Consider the following 24,734-nt stretch of genomic DNA (forward strand, 5'->3'; position numbering starts at 1 on the left):
CCGAGATGCTGTTATCCACATCAGCTCTGGGGATGCGGCTGTTTCTGGCATGAGAACAGGCTCCGCTGGTCTCTCCGCTCCGATTCATCCAGTCTCCCTGCCCACGGTGACCCGCCTTCGGGCTTTCAAGGGCAGGACACACCCCTGGCGTAGGAACAGGGTGAACAGTGCCGCACCTGCAACCCAGGTCTCTGTAGCTCCAAGCCAACGAGCGTGTGGCATGACAGTGCCATTGCATTGGCTTCGTGCTTTCTTACCTGCTTCCACCTGCCTCGTTCACTCAGCCAAGGTTTACTAAGCATCTGCTCCCTGCAGTTGTGGCCACTCCCAGAGAACAAGTGGGCAGGGAGGACAGGTGACGGCATCCCTGGTTCTGTCACGTAGTTTTAGGGATAAAAATCAGAACTGGGACTCAGGGCCCCTCTGCACCGAGAGCGTCTGCACCCCCTGCTCAGGGAGTGTCTGCCAGCATTTGTTGTTCAGGGTGCCCCTCGATAGGGCTGTGTGGGTGCCCACACAGGGTCCTCCGGATCCCCATGGGAGGGGCCCGAGGGCTGCTCTGAGCTGCCACTGCTCCCTCCGCAGAGTGGCGACAAGGAAGCGGGGTGCGGATGATCCTGCAGGACGAAGACATCACCACCAAAATCGAGAATGACTGGAAGAGACTGAACACGCTGGCCCATTACCAGGTGTGGGGACTGTGGAAGGGAGGAGGGGCTGGCCAGCAGGGCCCAGTTCCCTGCCCTCTCAGTCCTTGAATAGCAGGTCCCCAAGGCAAGACACCCAGTCCTAATGCCTCCTCCCAGCACCTCATGTTTTCCAGTGACCCCGGAGAACTGAGGTCCCCAGCAGGAAACCCTGACCTCCTTAGGGACAGGCACTGATGGGCTGCTTCCTTCAGGGCCTGGGCGGTCCTGAGAGAAACATCTCCTAGTCCCCACGTGGGACCCCTCCGCAAGCCTGGGTGTTGTAGGGGAGAGGGGGTGCTAATGAGAAGCTCTTGCCAGTGACCCCCCAAGAGTGAGTCACCACACAGAACACTGTTCAGTGTCCAGATCTGTCTTGTTTTGTTCAAAGGAAAGCCAACAGCCTCCCAAGTCCTCTAGTTCTCTGGCGCAGCCTGAGTTCATCCTGGTGTGTCCCCATCTCCCGGGGAGGCAGAGCTGTGCCCAGCCCTCAGGAGCCTCTTCCCCGCAGGTGCCCGATGGTTCTGTGGTGGCTCTAGTGTCCAAGCAGGTGACAGCCTACAATGCAGTGAACAACTCCACTGTCTCCAGGACCTCGGCGAGCAAATACGGTGAGTCCCTGGCACCGTCCTGGGGAGAGAGGGTGCCCTGAGCAGCTATTGTCACGTTGGCAGTGCTGCTAGAAGGCATGGACCCCCGGGGCAAGGATCTGGGCGGAGTCAGATTGGGGGGGTGGTCAAGGAGTTGGGGGCATTCAGATCAGGGGGGCAAGGAGCTGGGGGAGTCAGTCAGGGGGGAAGGAGCTGGGGGGAGTGAGTCAGGGGGGAAGGAGCTGGGGGGAGTGAGTCAGGGGGGGAAGGAGCTGGGGGGAGTCAGGCAGGCTGCCACAGGAGAGGAGAGCGGGCTGGGAAGGAGCTCCTGGTTCGGGTGCAGGAGCAGAACTCACCCCCTAGAGCAGGAAGGAACTCTCACCTTTGCCAGCATCTTAGTCAGAAAGACGCTTTCACTGTGTGATACTCATTATCGTGCGTCAAGTTCATAACAATCCAGCAGATTAAATAATTATTATTTCCCCCGATTATGCAGATTAGCAAATTATAACTCAGAGGCACGGCGGCACACTGTGTAAAGGTCACGCTGTTATGAAGCGTTTAAGGGAAGGTACAGGCCCAGGTCCCTGGCTCTGAGGTGGGGGTGGGGGAGCACTGGATGTGGCCTGGAAGCCCAGGTGCCACCCTGTCCTGCCACCTTCTGAGTGCCTGGGCGCCAGCTGCCTGACCACCACCAGACCTGGTTTTCTTACCAGCAAAACGGGGTTTGAAAAAACTACCAAAATGGCAGGATCATTCTGGAAAATCAATAGAACATAGAACAGTGCCGCACACAGTAGGCCCTTCATCGTCTCTTCTGCACAACACTCGCATTTCAGCAAATAAGGGGGAAGAAGTGGCCCAGGCCAGAGGGGAGCGTGCAGGTGAGCAGCTGGCAAGACAGCTCCGTGGCTGGTCCAGTCATTAAGGGAGACAGGCTACCTGCTCTTACGCTGGTACTTAATTGGCCACTCTGAACGCACCCTGAGACATGACTGGCGAACTTTTACCAGGGAAGTGGAAAAGAGGACAAGCTTATATTTTTACAAGTTGAACAATTCCAGGCTGGCGAGATGCAAGTGCAGGAGGAAGGGAGCAGAGTGGGTGAAGTAGCCACAGGTTTCCCGGGGGTGCCGGGAAAGGCCCCCGGTTCCAGGGAATGGGCCAAGCTGAGGCAGGGGGACAGGCAGAAACCCGCAGGAAGGATGGGGTAGTAGTTGGCCTCGGCTGTGGCGGGTGCGCTGTGAGTGAGGAAGGCTGAGTGGCCTCACACGTGTGGCCCATCGCGTTGGCAGAGAACATGATCCGGTACACGGGCAGTCCCGACAGCCTCCGCTCACGCACGCCCATGATCACCCCCGACCTGGAGAGTGGAGTCAAGATGTGGCACCTGGTGAAGAACCATGAGCACGGGGACCAGAAGGAGGGGGACCGGGGGAGCAAGATGGTGTCCGAGATCTATCTCACCCGACTACTGGCCACTAAGGTATCAGACTTCAGATGGGGCGGGGCACGTGTGAGTACAGTAAGGGTCTTCACCCCTTCCCTGCCTGCCCCCTGAGCTGCCCGAGCTGTGAAAGACCCAGCATTTGCACCAGGACCCCTCTACTCATGGCAGGCACTGGCAGCACAGCACGCCTTCCCAGCACAGAACCTCAGAATCCTTCTCACCCGGGGCTCCGGGCAAACCCCACCCACACATCAGTGTTGGCGGGCCGTCCGAAGTTTCGTTTCCTTCTCTGTGCGGTCCTCACACACATGCCGCGTCTATTCACATTCTTCCGCCACCCTCCTGAAAGAATGACGCCTCTCTGGGGACATTCTGTGCCAGCCGTTAGTCTTTCGCCCGGAGGCTGGCCTGGGCCCTGCTCCTTGCAGAGACGAATGGGTAGCTGATCGTTAGCCGGAGTGAGTAATGCCCAAACCAAACCAGCAGATTGTGTTTGTCTGCTCTGACCCGTGAGTTGCTCATTAACATTTGCAAAAAGTGCTCAAATAGCAACGCCAAATGGTGTTCAACCAAAGCACGTTTTGGCAGAGGAAGGCTTCGTTAGGTCCAGTCATCAGTGGCGTCCGTATTCCCCACGTGCAGCGGAAATGGAAAGCTGTTAGAGACAGAGGAAGGGGGTGGGGGAGCTTTAATGCATGTACTTCCCCCATTCCACCCAAGCTGGCCCGGCTCTGCCCTGCCCTCCCTGCCTCACGGGAGGCAGGCCGTGAAGCCACCCTGAGAGCTCCCTGGGGGAGCCGTGTGTGAACCCGTGCCGCCTCCCCAGGGCACGCTGCAGAAGTTCGTGGACGACCTCTTTGAGACCATCTTCAGCACCGCACACCGCGGCTCTGCCCTGCCCTTGGCCATCAAGTACATGTTCGACTTCCTGGATGAGCAGGCTGATAAGCATGGCATTCACGACCCGCACGTCCGCCACACCTGGAAAAGCAACTGGTGAGTGAAGGGAGGGCAGAGGACAAGTCCGGGGAGGCCAGCCGAGCCTAAGGTGGTGGCCACAGGCCATGGTGGTCGCGGGCCACCTTCACCAGCAGGGACTCAATGCAGGCTCTCTCTGGGCCTCCCCACCCCTCCTACTGTTTTTGTGCTCACTTCTGACTAGTCAAAGCATCCTTCTTTCCTAGCAGTCAGTCAATTAAAAAACATTTATTTAACCAACTAAGTGAGCAAAATGTAACCTGCCAAATATCGCAGCCAGGTGGCTCTCACAACCAGGCGCCTCCTGTGTGCCTGGCCTTATGCTGGGCACCGAGGGTACAGGGACCATCAGCCAGGGCCCCTGCCCTCCGGGGGCTGAGACACAGGTAAGAAACAGGCAGGCAGCTGTTTGGACCTGGGTTGCAGAGGGCGGTACCCAGCAGTGATTCTTCGGCAGGTTTTGAAGGGTATTTCTGTTCTCTTCAGGAAGCGGTGGGCTGCCTTTCCCACAAACTCCTTTTCCAAACTCCCTGTGGGGCAGAGACCTTCCCATCACCACTTTGTCTGCCCTGAGACATCAGGACTCTAATTGCCACTTCGGGTGTCTCCACTCTGGTCTCTCTCTCCTTCAACGTGCACCAATCTTCCCCTCGGTCTGTGAGCGGTTCGTGTTCCAGGTTGAGACGGCAAGGTCAGACATCAGGACTCAGCGCCGGGTCTGGGGCCTTGCACAGAGCACGGACTCGATAAATATTAATGAAGGTGCAGGGCCATGATGGTCTCTACTTGAGAGTTCTACGCACCACAGGCAAACAAAGAGGGCTTATGGGTTCAGATGTGCCTCCCTGTAGCTTTTAAGTGGTTCCTGTCCCAGGTTGTTCTTCCCCAGAACATTCTCCCAAAGCAGCACGAGCCTGCTGGCCAGCACCTGCCACCTGCTTGGGCTGGCGTGGCGCTAGGGCACAGCCGGGCACCCTGACATCCTGCCCGGAGCCCCAAACCAAAACACAGAGGAGGGCAGAAGTCAGCCGTGGTACTAAATGTCATTTAGCCTCCTGACTTCCATACCTGAGGAATAGTATGGTCTCCACGGGAACAGGAATCAGGCAGGGTTGGGCCACACAGATTCTCGGTGAGAGATCGCCCATTACGGGCTTCACCCAGCCTTTCTGAAATGAGACTCTGAGAGTGGATTCCCCATGCAGTGCAGCAACATGGGGCAGAGGCTGAAAGTCCCACTTGGTCTGGTCTCCGGTGGCACAGGGCTCAGCCAGGGACCCTGACAACCAGCCAGAGCCTGACCAGGAACCAACCTGCCTGCCTCTAAGTGAGGAGGTGTTTAGCCATCGTAGGCAGAGCTGTTCCGAGGGGCCCGTCCCCACCCACCAGATTTGCTCCTCTCGGCCAGTGTCCCCACGTGTCGCTGTGTGAATGCCAGCTGTCTTCAGAACCCAGGAAATGCTCTGTCCAGGCATCGTGGTCTGGCTGGGAGAGCTGTTGTCTTCAAAACATCCCTACATGCCCTTGCAGCACATTAGTAGGTCTCCTGAAATAGACCTGAACTGTGTTTCAGCCCATACCTCCTGCTGGGTGAGCCACCACAGGATGTCACATTGTCCTGGGTGGGGCAGATCCCCCCTTCCAGCCAGCTCTTCCGAGGGCCTGGGTGCTGGGTTCCCAGAGAACTCAGTCCCCACAGAGGAAAGCTGGGCGGTGGGCGCGGTCCCAGGCTCAGGGCCCTTCACCAAGGGCCACGCCCTGATCCTCCTCATTGCTACCCAGGCAAGCAGCAGTTAGCCTGGGAATTATGAGCTCTGCGTATTGACTTAGAGTTAATTGTCCCTGATTGAAAAGAGATTGATTCTTTATTCCTGGACAAAGTGGCAACTCTCCCCACCACCTCCCTCCACATTCCCTACCTTCTCTCTTTTAGATAAACCTCCTGCTCATTTAGCCTGAGTGACTGCAATCAACCAGAGATGAGTGCCACGGCTAATGTTAATAACATGCTAATATTTCATTAGGCAGGAGACTCCGTGTGGGGCCCTGGCTTCCTGGTCTGACTTGCCTGTCAGCACAGCTGGCTTAGGAGAGGGAGTGTTGGGGAGAAACAGCCAAGCAGCACACATGGACTCCCAGAGTCCTCCTCCAGTGGCACTTCAGGAAACAGGAAGATGTGGACAGGAGACTATGTTGGCTGGGCAGCCGGGAGGCCTTCACCCAGGCTCTGAGCCCAGCTGTCATGGTCTCCCCTGTGACCCCCGACTTCCACCCCTGTCATGACTTTCCGTGCTGTCCCTTTATGTCCTACCTGAATTTCCCAGGATGAAATGGGTGCCACTTAACACTGTCAGACTCAATGCTGCCTGCCTGCACCCTGCGATGTACTTTGTAGTAATTTAAATTCTTGTTTATGGACTGGCAGTTTCGAATGTGAGACCTGGCTGTGTCCGTAGCATTTGTTGTATGTATGCACTGCCTGCTGGGAGATACAACATCTATAGAAATGTTGTACCCGCTACATTGAAATAATGTTATTTAAAGAGTTTAAGTTCTAAGAGGCAAGCCAAACACATAGGAACATTCTAACCATTACCAACGGTAAGAAGAGCAACCAAAACAACCGTAAAACATCAGGAAGTGGCAGGAGGTGAAGAGGTGGGGTAGAGGGAGGGAAGTCACAATCCCTCGCTTGGTGCCCCCTGCTCCCTGACCTGCATCTCAGTGGCCGATGGCGACACGGAATCCGAGAGCCAGCAGAGGACAGCCCAGGGGCAGGTGGGCAGGGTTCTCCTGAGATCATGAGACCCTTCTAGCAACAGAGAGTGGCTGACAGTGACCAGACCACCGGGCACGGTTTTTCTCCCCTTTGCCTTTGGTTAGCTGAGGCCCCTCCCGGCAGCACCTCCCCACACCTTCTCCCAGGCCGCATCCGGCGAAGGAACACCTGTGCACCTTCACAGCTCAAACCATCAAGGGCCATCCCCTCCATGGAGACTTCCAGACACGTCCCTCTGTGTGGCCCTGATCACGCCTCCCTGAGTCCCACGGTGGGCCCGCCCATCCTTCCGTTCTAGCGTGGACACTTCTCAGAGCACGTGCTTGCTGGCGTGTCTGACTTCCCCAGGAACCCACCGGAATGCAGGTTCTTGAGGGCAGAGGATGTGTCTTGTTCACACTGCATCCCCCGTTGCCAGCACGGTTCCTGGGGTGCCGTAGGTGCCAACTGGGAGAAAGAGAGAGGAGAAGGAGGGGACAGGTGGGGTGAATGAGGGGCAGTGAAGGTGTTGTTTTCTAAGTGGCCAGCTTGGAGATGAGCAGCCCGTTAGCTCCTCCTAAACTGCTCCCCCTAAACTGCTCCCCCTGGCATCTCCACTAAGTAGCAATAAGCTGATATTCTGGGCAGGGAAGAGGGGTGTGACTTCTTCCACGCCCTGCAGTGGATGGCAGAGAATAAGATACAAAGCCTAGATTCCAGGCTGTTCTTAAGGTTCGCCTATATGCGGCAAAGGGGGCAGACTGTGGAATGGAGCGTCAGAAAGCCCACTGCACAGCGCCCATCACGGCTCCTCCGACCCCAAGCCTGTGCTGTGAGGGACGCTGAGCCTGCAGCCCCGCCTGGCATCGCTCCCTCCCCAGTGCCCGTCCACACCGTCTCTCTGGATGGTTAGCCTTGCTGATCCTCAGTTTCCCTGCAGGTAGATTGGTGGCGTAGAGACGGCCCTTAAGGATGTCAGTTCCCAGCCTCTTCTCTTTTTCCAGAGAGCTCTCCAGCCAAGCTACGGGCCCGCACCCCCTCTCCCCTGACTGTCTGCCTCTTCCCTCCACACAGTCTGCCACTGCGCTTTTGGGTCAACATGATCAAGAACCCCCAGTTTGTGTTTGACATCCATAAGAACAGCATCACGGACGCCTGCCTCTCCGTGGTGGCCCAGACCTTCATGGACTCCTGCTCCACGTCGGAGCACCGGCTGGGCAAGGACTCCCCCTCCAACAAGCTGCTGTACGCCAAGGACATCCCCAGCTACAAGAACTGGGTGGAGAGGTGAGTGCTGGGCTGGGTGCCATGGCTGGCAACTTCCTCTGTCTAGGGGTTCTCCTCCCACTCCACAGTGGGCGGGGCTTGCAAGCAGGTTGTTCACAAAGCCAAACCCCACAGTTGCAGCACCCACGCCCTCATGCACCCCGTATTGTTGGCTGACCAAGAACTGAGGAACTTGGCTAGGAACTTTCATGGTGCTCTGCTTCCCTGCCTGGAAAACCCAGATCTTAGTGGCTGAAATATTTTCTAGGCCCAGGAAGGGAATATAATCCCTTGCTCTAATCCCCCCCCCCCCAAAAAAAAAATAATAATAATAAAAATAAATCAAGGACTGGATAGCTTCTTGCCACAAAAAGGCTGGAGGCCTCTCACCATCTGCCCCTGTGCATCTGGCAGTCCTGCCAGCATCCTATGGGATGTCATTGTTACTCCAGTTTCTCACTGTCCCAGTCCCTGGACTCTCTCACCGTGAGCCCTTCTGCCCTGGGCCTTGCAGTGCATTCTCAGCCATCACAGCCCCGATCTGCTCACAGCCTCAGCCAGTGCACCTGCCGCTGAGGGCCACCTGCAAGCTGTGGAGCGGGGTTGTCTGGGTGCAAAGCTCACTCCCGGTAAAGAACACTCATGGTTTATCTGGGCCGCATCAGCTCCCTGTGCCAAGCATCTGAGCTAAGCAACCAGATGACGCTTTACTTATTTAATCTTGACACTAGCCCTGGAATATGGGGTCAGGATTTACAACCTCATTTTGTGTCCATGAAGGTGAAGAAATGTACATACAGAATGCTAAGCAATCAGCCCAAGATGACATAAACGTGATCCCCAAACGCGGCTGACTCCCAAAGCTCTTTCCTATTATTTATGATACTTTTAGACAGGGCCTCTGCCAACCCACAGAGTGCGCTGTATGGATTAAGGGAGGTGCCCTTCCTACCGGGGCATGTGGCCCCGGCCAGGGTGTGTGGTTTGCGCAGGGAACAACCTGCACAGCCTACACGACAGGCTTGCGTTAGAGTCCCTCTCTCCTTTTCTCAGAGGAGCAAAAAGCTCAGGTTTGGTGCCTTTTCAAAGAGTAAAAGAGACCAGAAATTGTTCCTGACTTGGTGACCAAAGACAAAATGTATCAGTTCACCATGGCGTTGAGACATCATACTTGTGCATTGCCTTCCCATGTGCAGAGGAAATGACAAGAGGGGTGGGTCCTGGCCACCTCAGTAGCAGTTCTCCTAAAAGGGATGACTCCTTTTCCCTCTCCTCTCTGCTCTTTGATCTCCTCCCTGCCCCTTCCTGTTCATGCATGTGGTGGGCATGCAGCTCTGGCTAACTTTTTTGTTCTTGCATCTGATTGTGTCTGAGTCACCAGACGAGGCTCTTACCTCCCTCTACATATAGACAGTGGCTCATTCTTTGACAGTAGACCTGCCAGGCGCAGACCCTCCTTTGTGGTCAGCTGGCTCTTTGGCAAAGAGAGAGAGAAAGAGGCAGCAGCTGGGTTCTTGGTTATCCCTGCACCGTTGCAAGGTCTCTGTGACAGGGCCACTGGCAGGGAGGAAGGGAGCAGGGATGTGAAGGACTGGGAGCATTTCTGAAACATCTGCATAGAGGACACTCCGGAGCATGGTCTGTTGGGTGGAGATCAGAATAATGCATGCACCAGGCTAATGGCTCCCTTTCACTTGATGCTAAATGAGATTTGTGCCACGCAGCTGCTATGGGTCATGAGTAACCCGGTTCATTTGGTTGTTTTTAGGAGTGGTTTGATGGTTTCCACTCCTTATCCCACCAGTTTCTTAGCAACCACTGTCACTCTCAGGAAAGTCATTCTTCTCTTGCTTGAGGTCCCAAATCCCTTCTCCTCTCATTCTGGGATGAGGGTACAAAGATGGAAGGGTGAGGAAACCATATGACAGGTCTGGAGACCAAGCTTCTTGAACTTGGTGATGAACGGATCAGTCCTACTCTCGATCCCGGGAGACTGCCTCTGAGCTTGTCTGGCTCCCTGAAAGGGACCCACTCAAGACCCAGCAATCTTGGTCTCCCACTCACCCTTCCATGGGCACTGGCAGCCCCCAGTTCAGAAGAACAGTGGTAGAACGCCCTCCTTCTGTGGCCAAGGTCCTCCCACCTCTGAATCACCTGCCCAGCTGATGTGAGCACACAGACAGCCTGCACAGGACTCAGGCTCCGTAACTCACCACACCCTCCACACATTGGATAGGCCTCTGTCCCATCCCAGGAAGAACCAGGGGTTCCCTGGACACCCTCTGTACATAAGGGGTAGAAAGCGTATGGATTCAGGAGACCTCTTCACTCTGTTGGTTGAACAGCCTGGCTGATTCTATCACATTTCTGCTGGTTTGCATCTCCTGGAAGTTCATCCACCTGTTTTCTGTCGCATTCTTTCACCCCATTTCTGCCTCCAAGTGCCTTACAGTGCTGATGGTTGGGGGCCCACTGCAGACTCCCAGTCTCCGCTGCCTCCATCCAGGCATCGGGGCTTTTGCTGTGGTCACATCTAGAGAAATAAGACTCTCTTGGCTCCTAGCAGCAGTCAGCTGCTACACTCATCTTACAGAGAACTCAACCACGCCTGGTGGGTCACCATCAGTTGTCATTTCATCACCAATAGCAGAAAATGTTCCTGTTCGGTAGTAATTTCCTCTCATGTTAAATTGGAAGAGCTTCAAGGTTGTCCTCGCGGCCACATCAGCCTCGCTCCCTTGCAACCACAGGCTTTCCTGTGGGAATGAGTTCAATGGCCCACAGCTGGCCCACTGCGGGGTGGGCGAGGGGCGTGTCACACGTAGGAATGCCATCGATCACAGGTGTCACCGTATGGAAAAGGTTACGAATTTTAAATATTTAAATATGCCTCCTAAGGAAACCATCCATTCACAATGCAAAGCTGTGACAGTTCACCCTGGGAGCAATACTGGAGGTGAAGTATAGGCATTTCATTAACTTGTTCATTAATCCCCGGGTCAAACATTTATGGTATCCATCATGGCTGCATTGGGCACTCGGTAGAGATTAGACTTGATCCTTCCCTGTGGCTCTCATGGTGAAGGACACACGGACAGGCACTGGGAAAGACCCACAAGCCATAGTAGAAGCAGTGAGGTCAGTGAATGATTCACAGGGGAGAGATGTGTGTGCAGCCACCTTAAAAGGCAAGTATCCAGGGACATCAGAGCATCAGGCCCCAGTGTTTTTCACATCTGATCTTTATCCTCGAGGTGTTTAAAGGAATGACAACACTTAGTTCTTCTCTTAGAGTTCAGGGCTTGGAGATCACCTTCTTGATCCCAAAAGTAGAACTGAGACACCCACCCTTACACACCAGGCCCATCCCGTAGAATCCCATAAATGTGAAACCCTGCAGACTGGCCAACAGCGAAGGATCCAGCTCTCTGGGGCCCTTCCCTTTAGAACAACTCCCCAAGGACTGATTGGGACCACAGGGTGCAGACATCCACCGGGTATGAGCAAATGCAGCGAAGAAAGCTGGCAAAGGCCAATGATGAGGCCTGGACCTCCTCAGTGGGTTTTGGCCAACCTGCCAGGGCCTGGCCAGCTCAAGGACCATCCTGGGGACTTTCAAACACCCATCTCTTCTGAAGAAGGACTCAGCTGCAGGCAGAAATCCCATAGGAGAAAGTTCATGTACAGGGACCCAGGCTGACCTTGCCCTTCCTCACTGCTCAGCCAGCTGACAAGAGCACTCTTTGAAGTTCATTAGTGGAGCATAATTGCATTCTTCACAATCAATAAGGCTGCTCGGCAGCAGAGCCCAGCACAAGGACCGGCACAGCAAGGACTGAGGAAGAGGCAATTGTGCACACAGCAGAGAGATGCTAGGGCAGGGTCATTATCAGATTCAAGGGGTGCCGTCAAGAAGGTGGGGCTGGACAGTAGGGAGACGGCAAGGCAGAGGTGCCAAACCCTGCAGGATGGGCCCACTCAGCACCAGGCAGGGCCAGGGATGAGAATGGGACAACCGTTCTGCCAGCTCCACAGTCATCCAGGGCATTGTGCTGTTTGTTGCTATGATTGAGACCTTGCTGAAATAGGACATGTAGTCGATCCGCTGGTGGGCTAGTATATGGCCCCAGACAGGCACTGGTCCGATCCAGAGCCCTCCACACAAGCAACAGAGGAGACATGGGGGCTGCTCAGTGCGGACTTGGAGGTGTATGCGAGGTGGAGCCAGGTGGAGCCAGGTGGGGCCAGGTGGGGCCATGGCCCATGACTTCACATGAGAAGATCAGAGCACCTGCCCTCTGCCCACTCTACTCTCAATCCTGCCCCCGCCCCCCCCCCTTTCTCACACAGACACGCTTTCTAAATGTTCCCTTGGGAGACATGGACTGGGCTTTCGGTGTGCTACAAGCCATTGCAAAGGGACAGAGTGTGGACGTCTGCTGTCTCCATGGAGACATGGTCACCTACCCCAGGGACGAGAAAGGCAGCAGGGGGAGCCCTCTCGTGCTGTTTGCAAAAAGCCTGACAGAACCATCCATCCACCTGTGGAAGGTTCCCAGGCAGGTAACGGACACAGCAGGAGTCTTTGCTTGTGCTGACAGTCCTGTCCTGTCCTGTCGGGGGGACCTGAGTTTCCATCCTGGTCAGTCCCCCTGACTGCCCAGGGTGACAGAGTGTAACTGCCTGGAGGGAGCTCTGGCTGTGTTAGCCTGGAGCTCGGGTCATTTGTTCATTTCTTACCATTAGGACCTGAGAACACAACCTGACAAACATACTTTGCTCAGTGAGCATGGAATCGTGAGGGGACAAGGACACAAATCTCCTTGGGAGTGGCCAGGCTGGGGGCCACCGAGTCCCCTGGGTCTGTGCTATGAATTAGAACATTGGCACTTATTGTGTCCCAGCAGTAGTAGCAATGAATAGCTGGAACTTTTATACCTGGGATGCATTAAGTGGCCCAGAACCTTAACATCTGAGGATGTCCTGGGTGGGTTGTTGGCCTGGAGCGGGCTCCCTGGTGCGAACCGAAGCATAGGAGCCAGAATGAGACAGGACCCAGAGCTAAGGCCCAGACTCGCGAAGGTGAGGAGGGACCAGGGAGCAGAGGATCCCGCCCTGAAATAAGCCTGTGACCGATGGAAGTCCAATGAGATGGGGCAGGACAGCCTCTCCTAAGCCCTGGGCTCCACTGAAAAAGGCCATTTCATTAAGCGTTTGTCCTGGTGCCTATCTCGACAGCACGCCATAGGCCGAGACCTCCTGCCAAAATGCAATCAGTTCAACCATGCAGTTGGCAATTGTGTCTGTGTGGCGGGTCCCAGAAGGATGGAGTTACTCTCCCCCTTGCCAGAGGGCACAGATTTCATCTCCCTCCCACTGCCTTCCTCATTTTCCAGACCAAACAACAGGTCCTCAATCACAGTGCGACCATGGCTCAAAGCAGCGGCCATCCTGCCCCACCAGCCCAGGGATGCCCTGGCGGCCAATGGAATTGTCATTCCGTGGCAGGCCCTTGAACACGATGCCAGCCTATCACCCCAATCCTGGACACCGCTGGGAAGCAGTGGAGGTCGGGGACCAGGACTGATGGGTGCATGGTCCATGCAGTGAGGGTGTGGGAGAGATACAGGGCTAGGGTCCCGGGTGAGACTGTTCCAGAGCCTCTAAACATGGCCCTACTCTTACCTGATCAAGCCATGGGTCCTGGGAAGTCCCAGGGCCTGTCATTGTCACCCACACTTACACAGGTGAGAGTGGGTGCCTCTCCTGACACTGTGTCCCCAGATATCTCACTTGCCTCCTCTAGTCCCTGCCCTGGCGACTGTCCCTACCCCCCTCTATTGTAGGTGCTTGGGCTTGCTCTCCCAGCACCAAAGGTCCTGAACGCCTCTGGGTGTGCAGGACTCTGTCTCCTCATCCCCCTGCTTGTGCAGCTACCTGGTCCCTGTTATGTGGCTCGTCACATGCAGAAGGTGCCCGGGAGAGGGTGGGCGGGGCTGTCTTTGGGGCAGCGGGCCCTTTGGTTGCTCATTAGGAAACTGCACAGCTACCCTCTGGTGGAGAGTTGGGGTTTGCTGCATAAAATGTCAAATTGCAGAAATTAAAAATGTAAATGCTGGCATCTAATTAACCAGTTGACAGCAGTGCACAGCTGCAAGTGACAGTGACTGATTGCCTTCTGCCAGCCTCAGTCCCCAAGCAGCCCCAGCTCCTCCCGGTTAACCCCAGGAGGGGAGGACATCAAGGAAGAGCAACTGCTTGGAAGAGCCTGTGGGGCCCGTGGAGGGACCTCTCACGTGTATGGGAGGGGGTGCCAGGCGGACATGAGAGACTTACTGGACCTCAATGGGAGCAAAACCAGTGCAGAAAACAGCCCCTCCTTTCTCCTGGTCTTACCCCTGTGCACCCTCTGATGGCGTCTGTCCACTCCCTACATCCCTGCCTCTGTGCCTCTTACATCCAGAGCTACAGAGGGCTCTCCTGGGCAGACCCAGCAGCCCAGATGGGAGAGCACCGACCGTGGTCCCCTGGGGTCGCACACAGGCATCGCTGGCCCAGACGGTGCTGGCGGTGTCCCTGTCTCCTCCACTCCACGTGCACCGCTCCAACCCCTTTCCTCCCCACCCATCCCGGCAGGTATTATTCAGACATCGGGAAGATGCCGGCCATCAGCGACCAGGACATGAATGCATACCTGGCCGAGCAGTCCCGGATGCACATGAATGAGTTCAACACCATGAGCGCGCTCTCGGAGATTTTCTCCTACGTGAGCAAGTACAGCGAGGAGGTGAGCCCCACCCTGCTGCTGGGCCAAGAGCCCCACCCAGGCACCTCCTGCCTCTGCTGGGAAAACCCTACCCCAGGACTTGGGCTGCCCTGCAGAGATACCAGAAACATTCCATTCTGTCCTTTCTGCATGAATCCTGGTGCTTCTCAGATATACAGATCAAGTCGCTGTTTCTTTCCTTTTCTCTCTTTTGTTCCCATTTCCTCCCTGCCATTCCCTCCCTTTATTTTTTTTCCATTTCTCTATTTGATCTAATTTTCTTTAAACAAGCTATTCCCCTTCCCCATGGACAGACCAGATGGTATGGCATGGTCTGGCATGGTCTGGTGCGGTACAGTATGCTATGCTATGCTATGCTATGCTATGCTATGCTATGCTATGCTATGTCACAGTAGAGAACAGGATAGATGCAGAAAAAAGTCGAATGGAATCTGTTTTTACTTGCTATGCTCCCTGCTTGGAAAACCTTACCGAGGTCACTGCCACTGCAGACACCACCTTCTTTCTGGTTGCACAGGTGTTTATGGGAGTTTTCTTGGTCATGCCAACTGAGACCAGGGGTTCAGGTCCAGGCTCCCTGTGTCTGAGCAGCAGGATGGCCACCCTCTCTGTGCCCTGGCTTCTCCCCTCCTCCCAGCCTCGTCGCCCAGAGAGGGTCTAGGAATCCCAGATGGGGGCAGGAGCCCCAGCAGGGTGCAGGGCCTGTGTCCTCCATAACCAGGCTATGAACTTCAAGTGCAGGGGCAGCCCGAGGCGCAGCTGAAGGGAGGGACCTGACGCCAGCCTGCAGGCCAGTGCTGGCTCAGGACAAGGTTGGTACCTGTCTGTGGCCACACGACAGAAGTAAGGACGATGTAGAGTGTGTGCTGTGTGAGTGCAACGGACTCATCTTGGAAGGAGCAGTTCCTTCGTCTACAATGCACTTGTCTGCTGTCGGGTTTAAGACACCCACCCTTATGAAACGTTGGTGCCAGTAACTGGTGATTCTTGGCTATGTAAGAAGTTGGCAACTCTATTATTTTCTCCCCAATTAAAAATACATGAAATCCAAAGCTCGGGGAGCCTCCCCCATCTCTCCTCCCCTCCCCCCAGCTGCTCCCTGCACTCCCTGACCCCAGGGCCAGTGGATTCCACCCCTGTGTGCTGTGCGCCCCTCCTGGAGCAGGCATCCTGCAATGAGTGCTCATGTGTGCTGCCTGACTTCATCCTCTCCCCTGGAGCAGCCCAGAGGGAGCTAGTAGTTCCCACATTGTACAGACAAGGAAATGAGTAACAAAGATGGGGTTCAGAGAGGTTACATGTTTGTTTCATCCCAGATCACCCAGCTAGAAACTGGCAGACCCCTTATTCAAACCCACATCTCCTGAGTCTGAGTCAAATTCGAACACTTTTCTTCCCGTGCCACAAACGCTAGCGGCCATTTTCCTCCACCAACCATGTGATCTCAGAAAAGGTTTTGGCAGATATTATCCATTAGGTGTTAATGACCAATAAAGCTTAAGATATATTAAGCTCCTAGTGGTATTTGTTTCTTAATAGACCAAGTGAAGCCAATGAGTTCAGGTTTTCCTTTATTGGGCAGGGAATTTCTTAATATCTGCAAAATCACATTCCCCGAGATGCTGGGGTCTGGAGCTGTCTGAGGGTAACATGCAGGTATCTGGAGCATCCTTGCCCAGGTGTCTTCTGCCCACTGCCAGCTGTCCTACGTGGGCAGTAAAATGTACCCGTTTATTCAGACGTGCAGATCTGTGTGCTGACATCCTGTACTCATTGGCAAACAGGTGCCCAGACATTGCACGTGTATCCGAGTGCCCTCCACACTCCCCATCCCTGTTACTTAGGCTGTCTGTCTACCCAGCAGCTTCACATGCACACGTTTTCCCACATCTCTGACTATGTCCCCCATCTGTGTGCACCCTAAGAACACAGAACATACACATACCAATGGTAACCTCCCCGTTCTCGCCCCTTCCACAGATCCTCGGACCTCTGGACCACGATGACCAATGTGGGAAGCAGAAACTGGCCTACAAACTAGAACAAGTCATAACCCTCATGAGCTTAGACAGCTGAGAACCGTCCTTCCAGGGCCCCCCTGGAGGGAGGGACACACCAAGCCGTGCCTCAGTCTAGATTATCATCTTTACCAAGTGCAAGTTCCGACTGGCGTCAGCAGCATCCCCTGTGCAGCACTGTCTCTCTCTCTCTTTCTCTCTATGCCTCTTTCTGTCTCTCCCTCCTTCCTGGATCCCTTCTCTTTCAGTTGCTTGGCTAATACACTTGAATCAAGCCACCAACCCTCAGTTAGTCCAGGAAGGCCAGTCCTGAAGAGAGGGACTGGACCAGAAGATTCCAGAGGGGGCTCTCTTTCCCGGCTGACCCCACGCATCAGCAACAGGTCCCACAGATGGATGAGGAGCCATGGATAGAGGACGTTTCTATGCTGCTACTTCACCTTCCACTTCCTGAGAGCCCCACATCGGTCCGAACCTTGGCCTAGAGAAGAGACAGTGAGCTCAGTATTATCGTCGCTGGGGAGACATCAACTGGCTCTACTTTCCCACATTTCCATCCCCAAGGGGTCAGTCAGTGGTATGATCCCTTTGCAACTGTGAGAAGAAAGGCCATACCTCCTGCATATGACCAGAGTTGGGGGCAGGGGCTGAGGAGTTGGGGGATGCCCTGTGAGCTGTCCCTCACTTGTTGGGTTGGCATCCAGAGGCCTCCTTGTCCCTTCTAGTCTTCTTGGAGTTCTTCCAAATGCCCATAGGGACCTGCCTGCCAAGCCTCCTCCCCTGCCTGTGGAAAGCCAGACAAGAGAAAGAATAGCAGTTACATTCCACCATGGGGATACTCCTAACCTTCTACTCTGGCTTATAGTGGCAGAAACGTAATATGGAGGGTGAGAAGAGGAGAGTTCATCTACCCTGGAAGCAGAATTTGTTTTCTATTCACCCCCAAGTGCAAGTGAATCCCAACCATAGTCACCGGTGTACCATTGCCAGGTCCTCATCTAGAGAAGGCACCTCCGTCCCCCTTGGTCATCACTCATTGAGGGTCAACATAGAATGCAGAGTGCATCCAGGAGATTCTACCTCCAGCCATCTCCATGGCTCCATCTCCACCACACTTCCTGACAACTCTCTAGAAGGCTGGGGCAGACAGCCTAGCCTCTGTCACCCTGCAGAATCTGCTGCCATTGCTTTATGGGTAACTTTGTCACTGGACTGTCCAGACCTCCTGGGGTATTATTTCATCATCATCTCAATTGTCTCTTCAGTCACTTGCCTCCCTCATCTCTTAGCAGCCATCACTGAAGGAAATGCACCCACGCACAGCCTCATGGAGACCAATCAAAATGCCAGCCAAGCTCAGCCCCTGGCTTGCCAGGTCTGGGAGGACCAAAAAGTCAAGCTGAAGGTCATGGCCAGAAATGGGAGGAGGAGCATACAACTGACCTCAGCCCTGACATCTGTCTCTCCATCTGTCCCTCCATCTATGGATACATCATTTTAGCCAGCCAGGTAGATATGCATCCTAGGTGAGCATGGACTACGGTGAGAGATGCTCTGATGAGAGTCATGGAAACCTGGAGTCGTGAAGGGACCTTGGAGGCCACCTGGTCCAGTCTCCCACCACCAGCGAGAATCTCTCCTGGCAGCCCTGGTGTCCAGTGGTGCGAGTCTTCCCTTCACATCCGCAGCGTCAGACATCATTCCTTGTCATCCACCCAAAGGAGCCCCACGTGGAAAGGGGAAGGAACCACATCATTTCCAACAGCGTCTATGGAGCATCTTGTGCTTTTAAGAAGGCTCACCCCTTTGGATATGAATATGTGTGCATGTGTGTGAGCTCACGCGTGTGCACGTGTATGTGTGTGTACGTGTGTGCACCCCAGCAGGCAGAGAGCTCAGGATTTCTTGTCCTGTGTAGGGGGATCTTGAAATGTTTCTTTCCTTCTCTACCCTTGCTCATCAGTTCATCCTGCAGCTCCAGGACATTTCAACACTTGCTTTCTATGCTGCGTGCTGGTGAGTGCAACGAGAGGTCACCTGTCCATAGGAAATCAGGGTGGTCACAGGCTGAGAGAGGCCTGGACGTGACTGGGGCCAGCCAGTGGTGACCCAGAGCAGGGCATCACGTGGCATCAGGGAGGACACATGTGGACAAAACACAAGAAACCTAACCGACGGGAAGAGGAGAATGGGGAAAGATGCATGTCAAGGGGGGGAAATAACCAAAGGTTTTGGCAAATGAAGTGCCCGGTGAAGAAGCATGGGATGATGGGATTTCTACCCTAATCATTTGATTTTTCTCCCAAGAAGCCAGGCGCCCTGGCAGGCCAGGAGGGAAGCATGTGGGAGGCGGGCTGAGGAGGCAGCTCGGCCGCTAAAATCTTTTTGCACATGTCAAGGATGGGGGAGGAGAGAGACACAAGCATATTTAACACAGATTTGCTGAATGGAAATTGTGAGTGTGTGCATGTGTGTGTGCATATGAGTGTGTTTTTACTTGTTTTTTAAGTTTTGCACAGATAGAGAAAAAAATGAACAAGCAGACAACAAGGACTGTTACCATGGTTCTGCTGAAGCCTCTATTTTTTACTGGGTTATTATTATTGGTATTGTTCCTTTGTCGGTACAGACTTTTCTTTCCATGTTTTTGTTTTAAGAGAAACTTTGAACACCTCAGAGAAACGTAAATGTCGGGAAGACGGGGAGAGAAGAAGGGACGGACTTGCTCGCTCTCCTCCTCTCTCCGAGGGAGGAAGCCAGGCAGGTTTTCCTTGACTTGGTGGAAGGGTTGTTGCCGGTGCTTTGTCTGCCCGCAGTCCTGGTAGCTGTGTGGGGCCTTAGGGATGGAGAGACAGGGCTGAGTCACACAGAGCCACAACCCATCTGGCCTGGCCCGGCCTGGCGAAATTCTTTCCTTTGGCTGTTTGTCTGTTTTTCATTTCTTTCCTTTGGATTCTTGGTGCACGTGTGATAGGCTTCAAAGCAAAGGAGAAGCTGTCCTTTCCCCAAATCTTCCCAAAACTGCCCTTGGGATCCTCACCCCACGCAGGCCTAGGGAAGGGAGGTCCCCTCACGCCTTTCCTCTCTGGCACAGTTCACTAGCAGGGTCATGGTTCTGTTTAAGGTGGGACCTTTATATGATTCCTTGAGTCCTAGGCAAAGAGCAGGGGAGAAAAGACCACCCTCCCCGCCCCTTGCATCCCTCCCCCACCTCCCTCCCCTGGAAACCTCCAAGGTTAAAATGTTACCAGGAGAGGACACAGTCAAAATAACTGGTCTAGTTTAGGTGAGGGTTTTAAACTGAGGCCAGATGAGCTGAGGGCTGGTACGGTTCTGAACATAAGAGAAGGGGTACATAGAAGCTGCAGATGGATCATTTCTAGGGGGTGGGGGGCACAAGTCCACCCAGGTAGAGGGTTTGCCACTCCTTGTGAAGAGAGACCCTGCATTTGTTGGTAACTAGAAATGGTGCCATTGAGTGAAGTTGGCTATGGTGTCAGTGACTTCCTCAGGAAAATGTTTTTTCTTGCCTTCTTCTTTTTTAAAAAAAAAAACAACTCTTTATTGATTTCAGAGAGGAAGGGAGAGGGAGAGAGAGTTAGAAGCATCAATGATGAGAATCATTGATTGGCTGCCTCCTGCATGCCCCGCACTGGGGATCAAGCCCACAACCCAGGCATGTGCCCTTTGCTGGAATCGAACTCGGGGCCCTTCAGTCCGCAGGCCGACGCTCTATCCACTGAGCCAAGCCGGCTAGGGCTTGCCTTCTTCTTTCAACGTGGTTTTACATTTGGAGACCACACGCGTGTCCCACAGGCAAAGGTGCATCCACGCCCCCAGAATGACATGCACGCCCGTAGGCAGCCCCCCTGAGCATGAGGGCCGGTGAGTGAGGCCTGCTATGTTTGAGAGAGAGAGAGAGAGAGAGAGAGAGAGAGAGAGAGAGAGTCATTTTAAATCAATCCCAAAGTTTGAGGCAGACTGTCTGGGACTGTGCCCAGCGGTGAGGTCTCTGACCTTGTCCCCTCAGGCCGAGCTCTCACCTCCCAGCCGGGGGTTAATGTCCATGTTCTGTCCCAGAACTCCCCCCCCCCCCTGCCCCAGTCACGTTCCCAAGCCAAGGTCCTCGTGCTCATGTCCCCCTGCATGTCTGGCTTCTGAGTGAGCCTCCCTTTGTCCCTCCTGTCCCTCCTGCCCCTCCTGCACGTGTAGCCTCTGCCCCAAGGCCAGTGTCCACTAAAGTACCAGAGCCACTGAGCCCCTCATGGGCGACTCTGTCCTCACAGCCCAGCCCTCTGACTGCCTCAGGCCCATCTTCCTCCCCACGCGGCCTCCCAAGTGGTGTGAGGGGTTGGCACCCTCATCCAGCCAGACCCCCTCAGAGCCCCAGCAACCAAGACCCGAATGACCTCCACTCTGGGTCCGGGGCAGGTCCTGCTGATGCTGCTTTGACCTAAAAGGAAAGCCCTTTTCCCATCTGTCTCCTTTCTAGGGACTTTGGGGAGGGGGGGCAGGGAGCGCACATTCTAGGCTTCACAGGATGCAAAGTCAAGTACTTAAGCTCAGCTGGAAGGTTAAAGTCAATCATTATTCATCAAGAACAAACATTCCCGCCTCCCGGAGAGCCCAGGATGGAGGAGGGGAGGCACAGGGAGGGCTCTGCAGGCAGAGGTCCATGGCATTTTCTCCTGGCCCTTCCAGGCATGGCCCGCCGTGGGAGTCCCAGCTCGCTCTGAGAAGCATTTCTGTGAATAAATAGCCTCCAGGTACCAGAGTCCCCACTGTGCCCCCAGAGAAGACCCCTCCCCACCCCACCCCCCACACACCCAGGCAGATCCGGGCTTCCTCCTGGCCTTCCCTCCTGTCCGAGTCCACCTCCAGGACCTCCTCCCTCCTCTCAGCCCTCAGGACAGGTGACAGAGGACCCTGAGCCCCAGCTCCTCCATTTCCTTTAAACTGGATGTGACCTGCTTATTGGAGGCTTTGTAGCTGTTTATTTTTTCTCTATATATTTTAAGTGTCGGAGATTAAGGAGGGAGCACAGGTATGGATATAAAGTCCAAATTACTAGCAGGGAGGGAGAAGCGAAACTGTACCTGCCAGTTCGAAGAGGGTGAGGAGAGCTCAGGGCGGGGGATAGGTGCCCCGTGTGGTTACAGAACTGTGCCAGGATATCTCCGGGCTGTGGCCATGCCAGGGCCAGCGTGCCCGCGCTGCTCAGATGCTTGGTGCTTCCCTGCCCCTCTGATGGCTGAGCCCGCAATGCCACCCCTTCCCCCTGCCTCCCGCAGCATCACCACCATGGGTGCAGCAAAGGAGAGCCACGGGGGGCGGTGAAGAGGTGGCCCCACTGGGAACCTCTCCTGGTACGTGCAGGTGGGCAAAGCCTCCCCCAGGAAGCTAGGCGCCTGGCCCTCTGCCGAAAGGAATGTCTGCAGGAAAGGGCTCAGACCTTCACGAGAGATCTTTTTCTTTTTTGACTAAAAGTCTTTGCTTCCCAATAAAATTATTTTTTATTAGGGAGAGTATCCAACTTCATAAAATATATAGGACTTTTGGATTGTAAAAGTAAATTAGAGCCCAGTTAAATTCCTTGAGTAGACTAGTGACTACTCCAAAGCAAACCTAAACAAAATGAAGCCCTGATTAATAAAAAGAGCTTTCGATCTGTACTGGCAGAGAGGGAGCTGGGCCTGGGCCTGGGTCAGGTGTCCTGGGCCTGTGACCCCACATTCCCACCCCTCCACCCCTGCACTCTGTCCAGCTTTGGCTCCACTGCCCCTGATGCTGAATCCTGCCCTTTTCTCCGCTTCCCCCCAGCTTCAGGGAGACCCTGCGAGGGGTTGGTCATGGAGGGACCAGCCCCCCTCCCGAAGGCACATCCTCTTGGCGAGTACGCAGGTCTCCGCAGCTCATCTTCCACGGGGCTCTTTCCCCGGCTTTAGAACTCCTTTTGTTAGTATCTTTGATCTTCCGACTCAAGCACATTTTGTAGAATTCGGAACAGAGGGTATATTAAGACCAATGCAAAGGGCACTAAGAAACCGAGACCGCTCTACAAAGCAGGACTGGTCATCCCAATTCAGACCCGTGACCAAGACGGTACATGTCCCCTGTGTTTTCCTTCCCTTCCCCAATGTTCCCGTCAGCTTGTTGGCTCGTCAAACCTTCCGTTCTTTAAAAAGAAAAGCTAGTTTACCTCAAAGAATCTTGTTTCCATTTGGAAACCAATGACTTTGCGTTTTAGAGTGGACAACCCTCCCCTCCAAAACCCCCTGTCTGGGCACGGTGGCCTCAAGGCCAGAGGTCCTGGCTGAGTCATGTGTTGGCGGCACTGACCAATAACAAGAACCCAGGCCCTGAGATGGGGAGAAAGGATTGGATGCAGCTGCCCTCCTCCCACCTTGCTTATAGGGACCAGCCTCTCTCTTCCAGCAGGGTCCTGCCAGGTTGCCATAGTGACCAGGAACTCCAGGGTACTACAACAGACAATGGCTCGGTGAGCCAGGCAGGGGGGAGAGGAGTCTGCCTGGTCAGATGACCCAGAGTTAAGTCTCCAGCACTAGAGGGAAGAGGAGGAACAGGAAAGGATGAATGGGTGGTTTAAGGAACAGGCAGGAGCCTTTGAGTCTCCGAGAGAGGCCACTGAAGGAGGTAGGACAGGTCACTCCTGCCCCAAGCACCCCGTTCCAGCCCCACCCCACTTCTGGTTCCATAAAGCTCCCGCCTTGAACACTGAGCCTGAGAACAAAGCAAAACATATCTCTAGACAACAGTGTTATAATGAGCCTCAAAGATAGGTGGGTGGAATCTATTAGAGGATGAGGGTCTTCTGGTTTTGATTTTTAAAGAAGAGTATCCTAGTAAGATTTAAAAAAAAAAAAAGATTTTAAAAAATGTTTTTAAAAAGGAAACCTATGCTATTTCAATTGGAGCCCAGTTGTAACTTGGTAAAGGCAAGCTCCTGTACCTTTGTTATAATTAATTGTATACCTGTGTATGTAAATATAAGGCATTCCTATTTTGCAGTTCAGAACAAAAAAAAACTTATTTGTAATATAGAATAAAGTTTATTAAAAAATAATAAAAATGCAGTTTGGAATTTGGGGTATTTGTTTTTGTGATTGGCTGGAAGGGGGTGGGGAGAAGGCGGTGGTGGTAAAGATATGGCTCCTTCTCTCTCCAGTTATGTGCTGTCTAAACTCAGCCATCGGAGGCGCAGCCTCTTCCTGAAGCCTCTGTCCTCACTTATGAAGCAGATGCGTCCGGACGCAATGGTGCTTCAGGACTGGGAGAGCCCGTGTGTTCTTCCCAGCCAGCAGACTTCACTTTGCCTAAGACCATCCTGCATATCAGATATTTACATTACGATTCATAACAGTAGCAACATTACAGTTAGGAAGTAGCAACGAATATAATTTTATGGTTGAGTCACAACATGAGGAACTGTATTTAAAGGGCCAGAAGGTTGAGAACCACTATATTAGAGGATAGATTCAGCCCTTCTGAGAGCTGACTCTGGGGAGACACAGGTTGCCAGCCCTGCTTTAAGTCTTCTTGGCAAGTGACACCTGATGTAAATTACTTCATCAGTCCCCCTTCTCTATTTTGATAGAGTGTGGAGATCTTGAATCCAATTATGTCTCTGGGGTAGAAATACGAGAGGGAGAAAAAAGTGAATGGGATGGGTGGTGGTGGAGGAAGGGAGACAGCACTTCTACCTGCCCATGCTTCCATCTGTGGCTCTTCCATCTATGGTGCAGGCGGGGTAAAGGGAAGCAAATGCAGAAGGGGCAGCATCAGCCCAGGCCTGCGCCCAGGAGAGCTGCGGCCTCTGCTGTTACTCAGCCGGCTGCTCTTGGGCAGATACTTGCCTCTCTGAGCCTCAGGCGAGTGGATGGAGAAGGCTGAGCTGGGTGTCTCCATGAAATTCCAGTGTCCTCATTATGCAAAGTGAAAGCCAGGAGAGAAGAGGATCAGGGAGAAAGCAGGTCAAGGAAGGAGAGATAGAAAAGTAGAAAAGGGAAAACAGGAAGAAGGGTGGTAGGAAAGGAGTGTGGGGAGATGGAAGGCAGAGCATGGGGACACCCACTGCTGATAAAAGCTCCAGCACGTCCTCCCCTCCCCTGTCTCCCTGCTGGCTCCCAACCACTACCCTTGGGCTTCTCCAGCCTGCAAAGCAGAGCCCCTGAGGGAAGTGG

General features: G+C 54.0%; 1 protein-coding gene across 2 annotated transcripts in view; it reads left to right on the forward strand.

Annotated features, from left to right (window-relative positions):
* PLXNA4 (plexin A4) overlaps nucleotides 1-20,144 on the forward strand; it is a 411,874-nt gene extending 391,730 nt beyond the window's left edge. For both annotated transcript variants that reach the window (XM_036328657.1, XM_036328658.1), the window contains exons 26-32: nucleotides 586-689; nucleotides 1,198-1,297; nucleotides 2,572-2,762; nucleotides 3,553-3,722; nucleotides 7,537-7,749; nucleotides 14,365-14,515; nucleotides 16,496-20,144. In XM_036328657.1, the coding sequence (XP_036184550.1) occupies nucleotides 586-689; nucleotides 1,198-1,297; nucleotides 2,572-2,762; nucleotides 3,553-3,722; nucleotides 7,537-7,749; nucleotides 14,365-14,515; nucleotides 16,496-16,591 (1,025 nt within the window). In that variant the 3' untranslated portion in view covers nucleotides 16,592-20,144. The remainder of the gene's footprint in view (nucleotides 1-585; nucleotides 690-1,197; nucleotides 1,298-2,571; nucleotides 2,763-3,552; nucleotides 3,723-7,536; nucleotides 7,750-14,364; nucleotides 14,516-16,495) is intronic.
* Nucleotides 20,145-24,734: the final 4,590 nt, after the last annotated feature.

This window comes from Myotis myotis, unplaced genomic scaffold (genome assembly GCF_014108235.1).
Source record: "Myotis myotis isolate mMyoMyo1 unplaced genomic scaffold, mMyoMyo1.p scaffold_m19_p_11, whole genome shotgun sequence".
NCBI classification, from domain to species: domain Eukaryota; kingdom Metazoa; phylum Chordata; class Mammalia; order Chiroptera; family Vespertilionidae; genus Myotis; species Myotis myotis.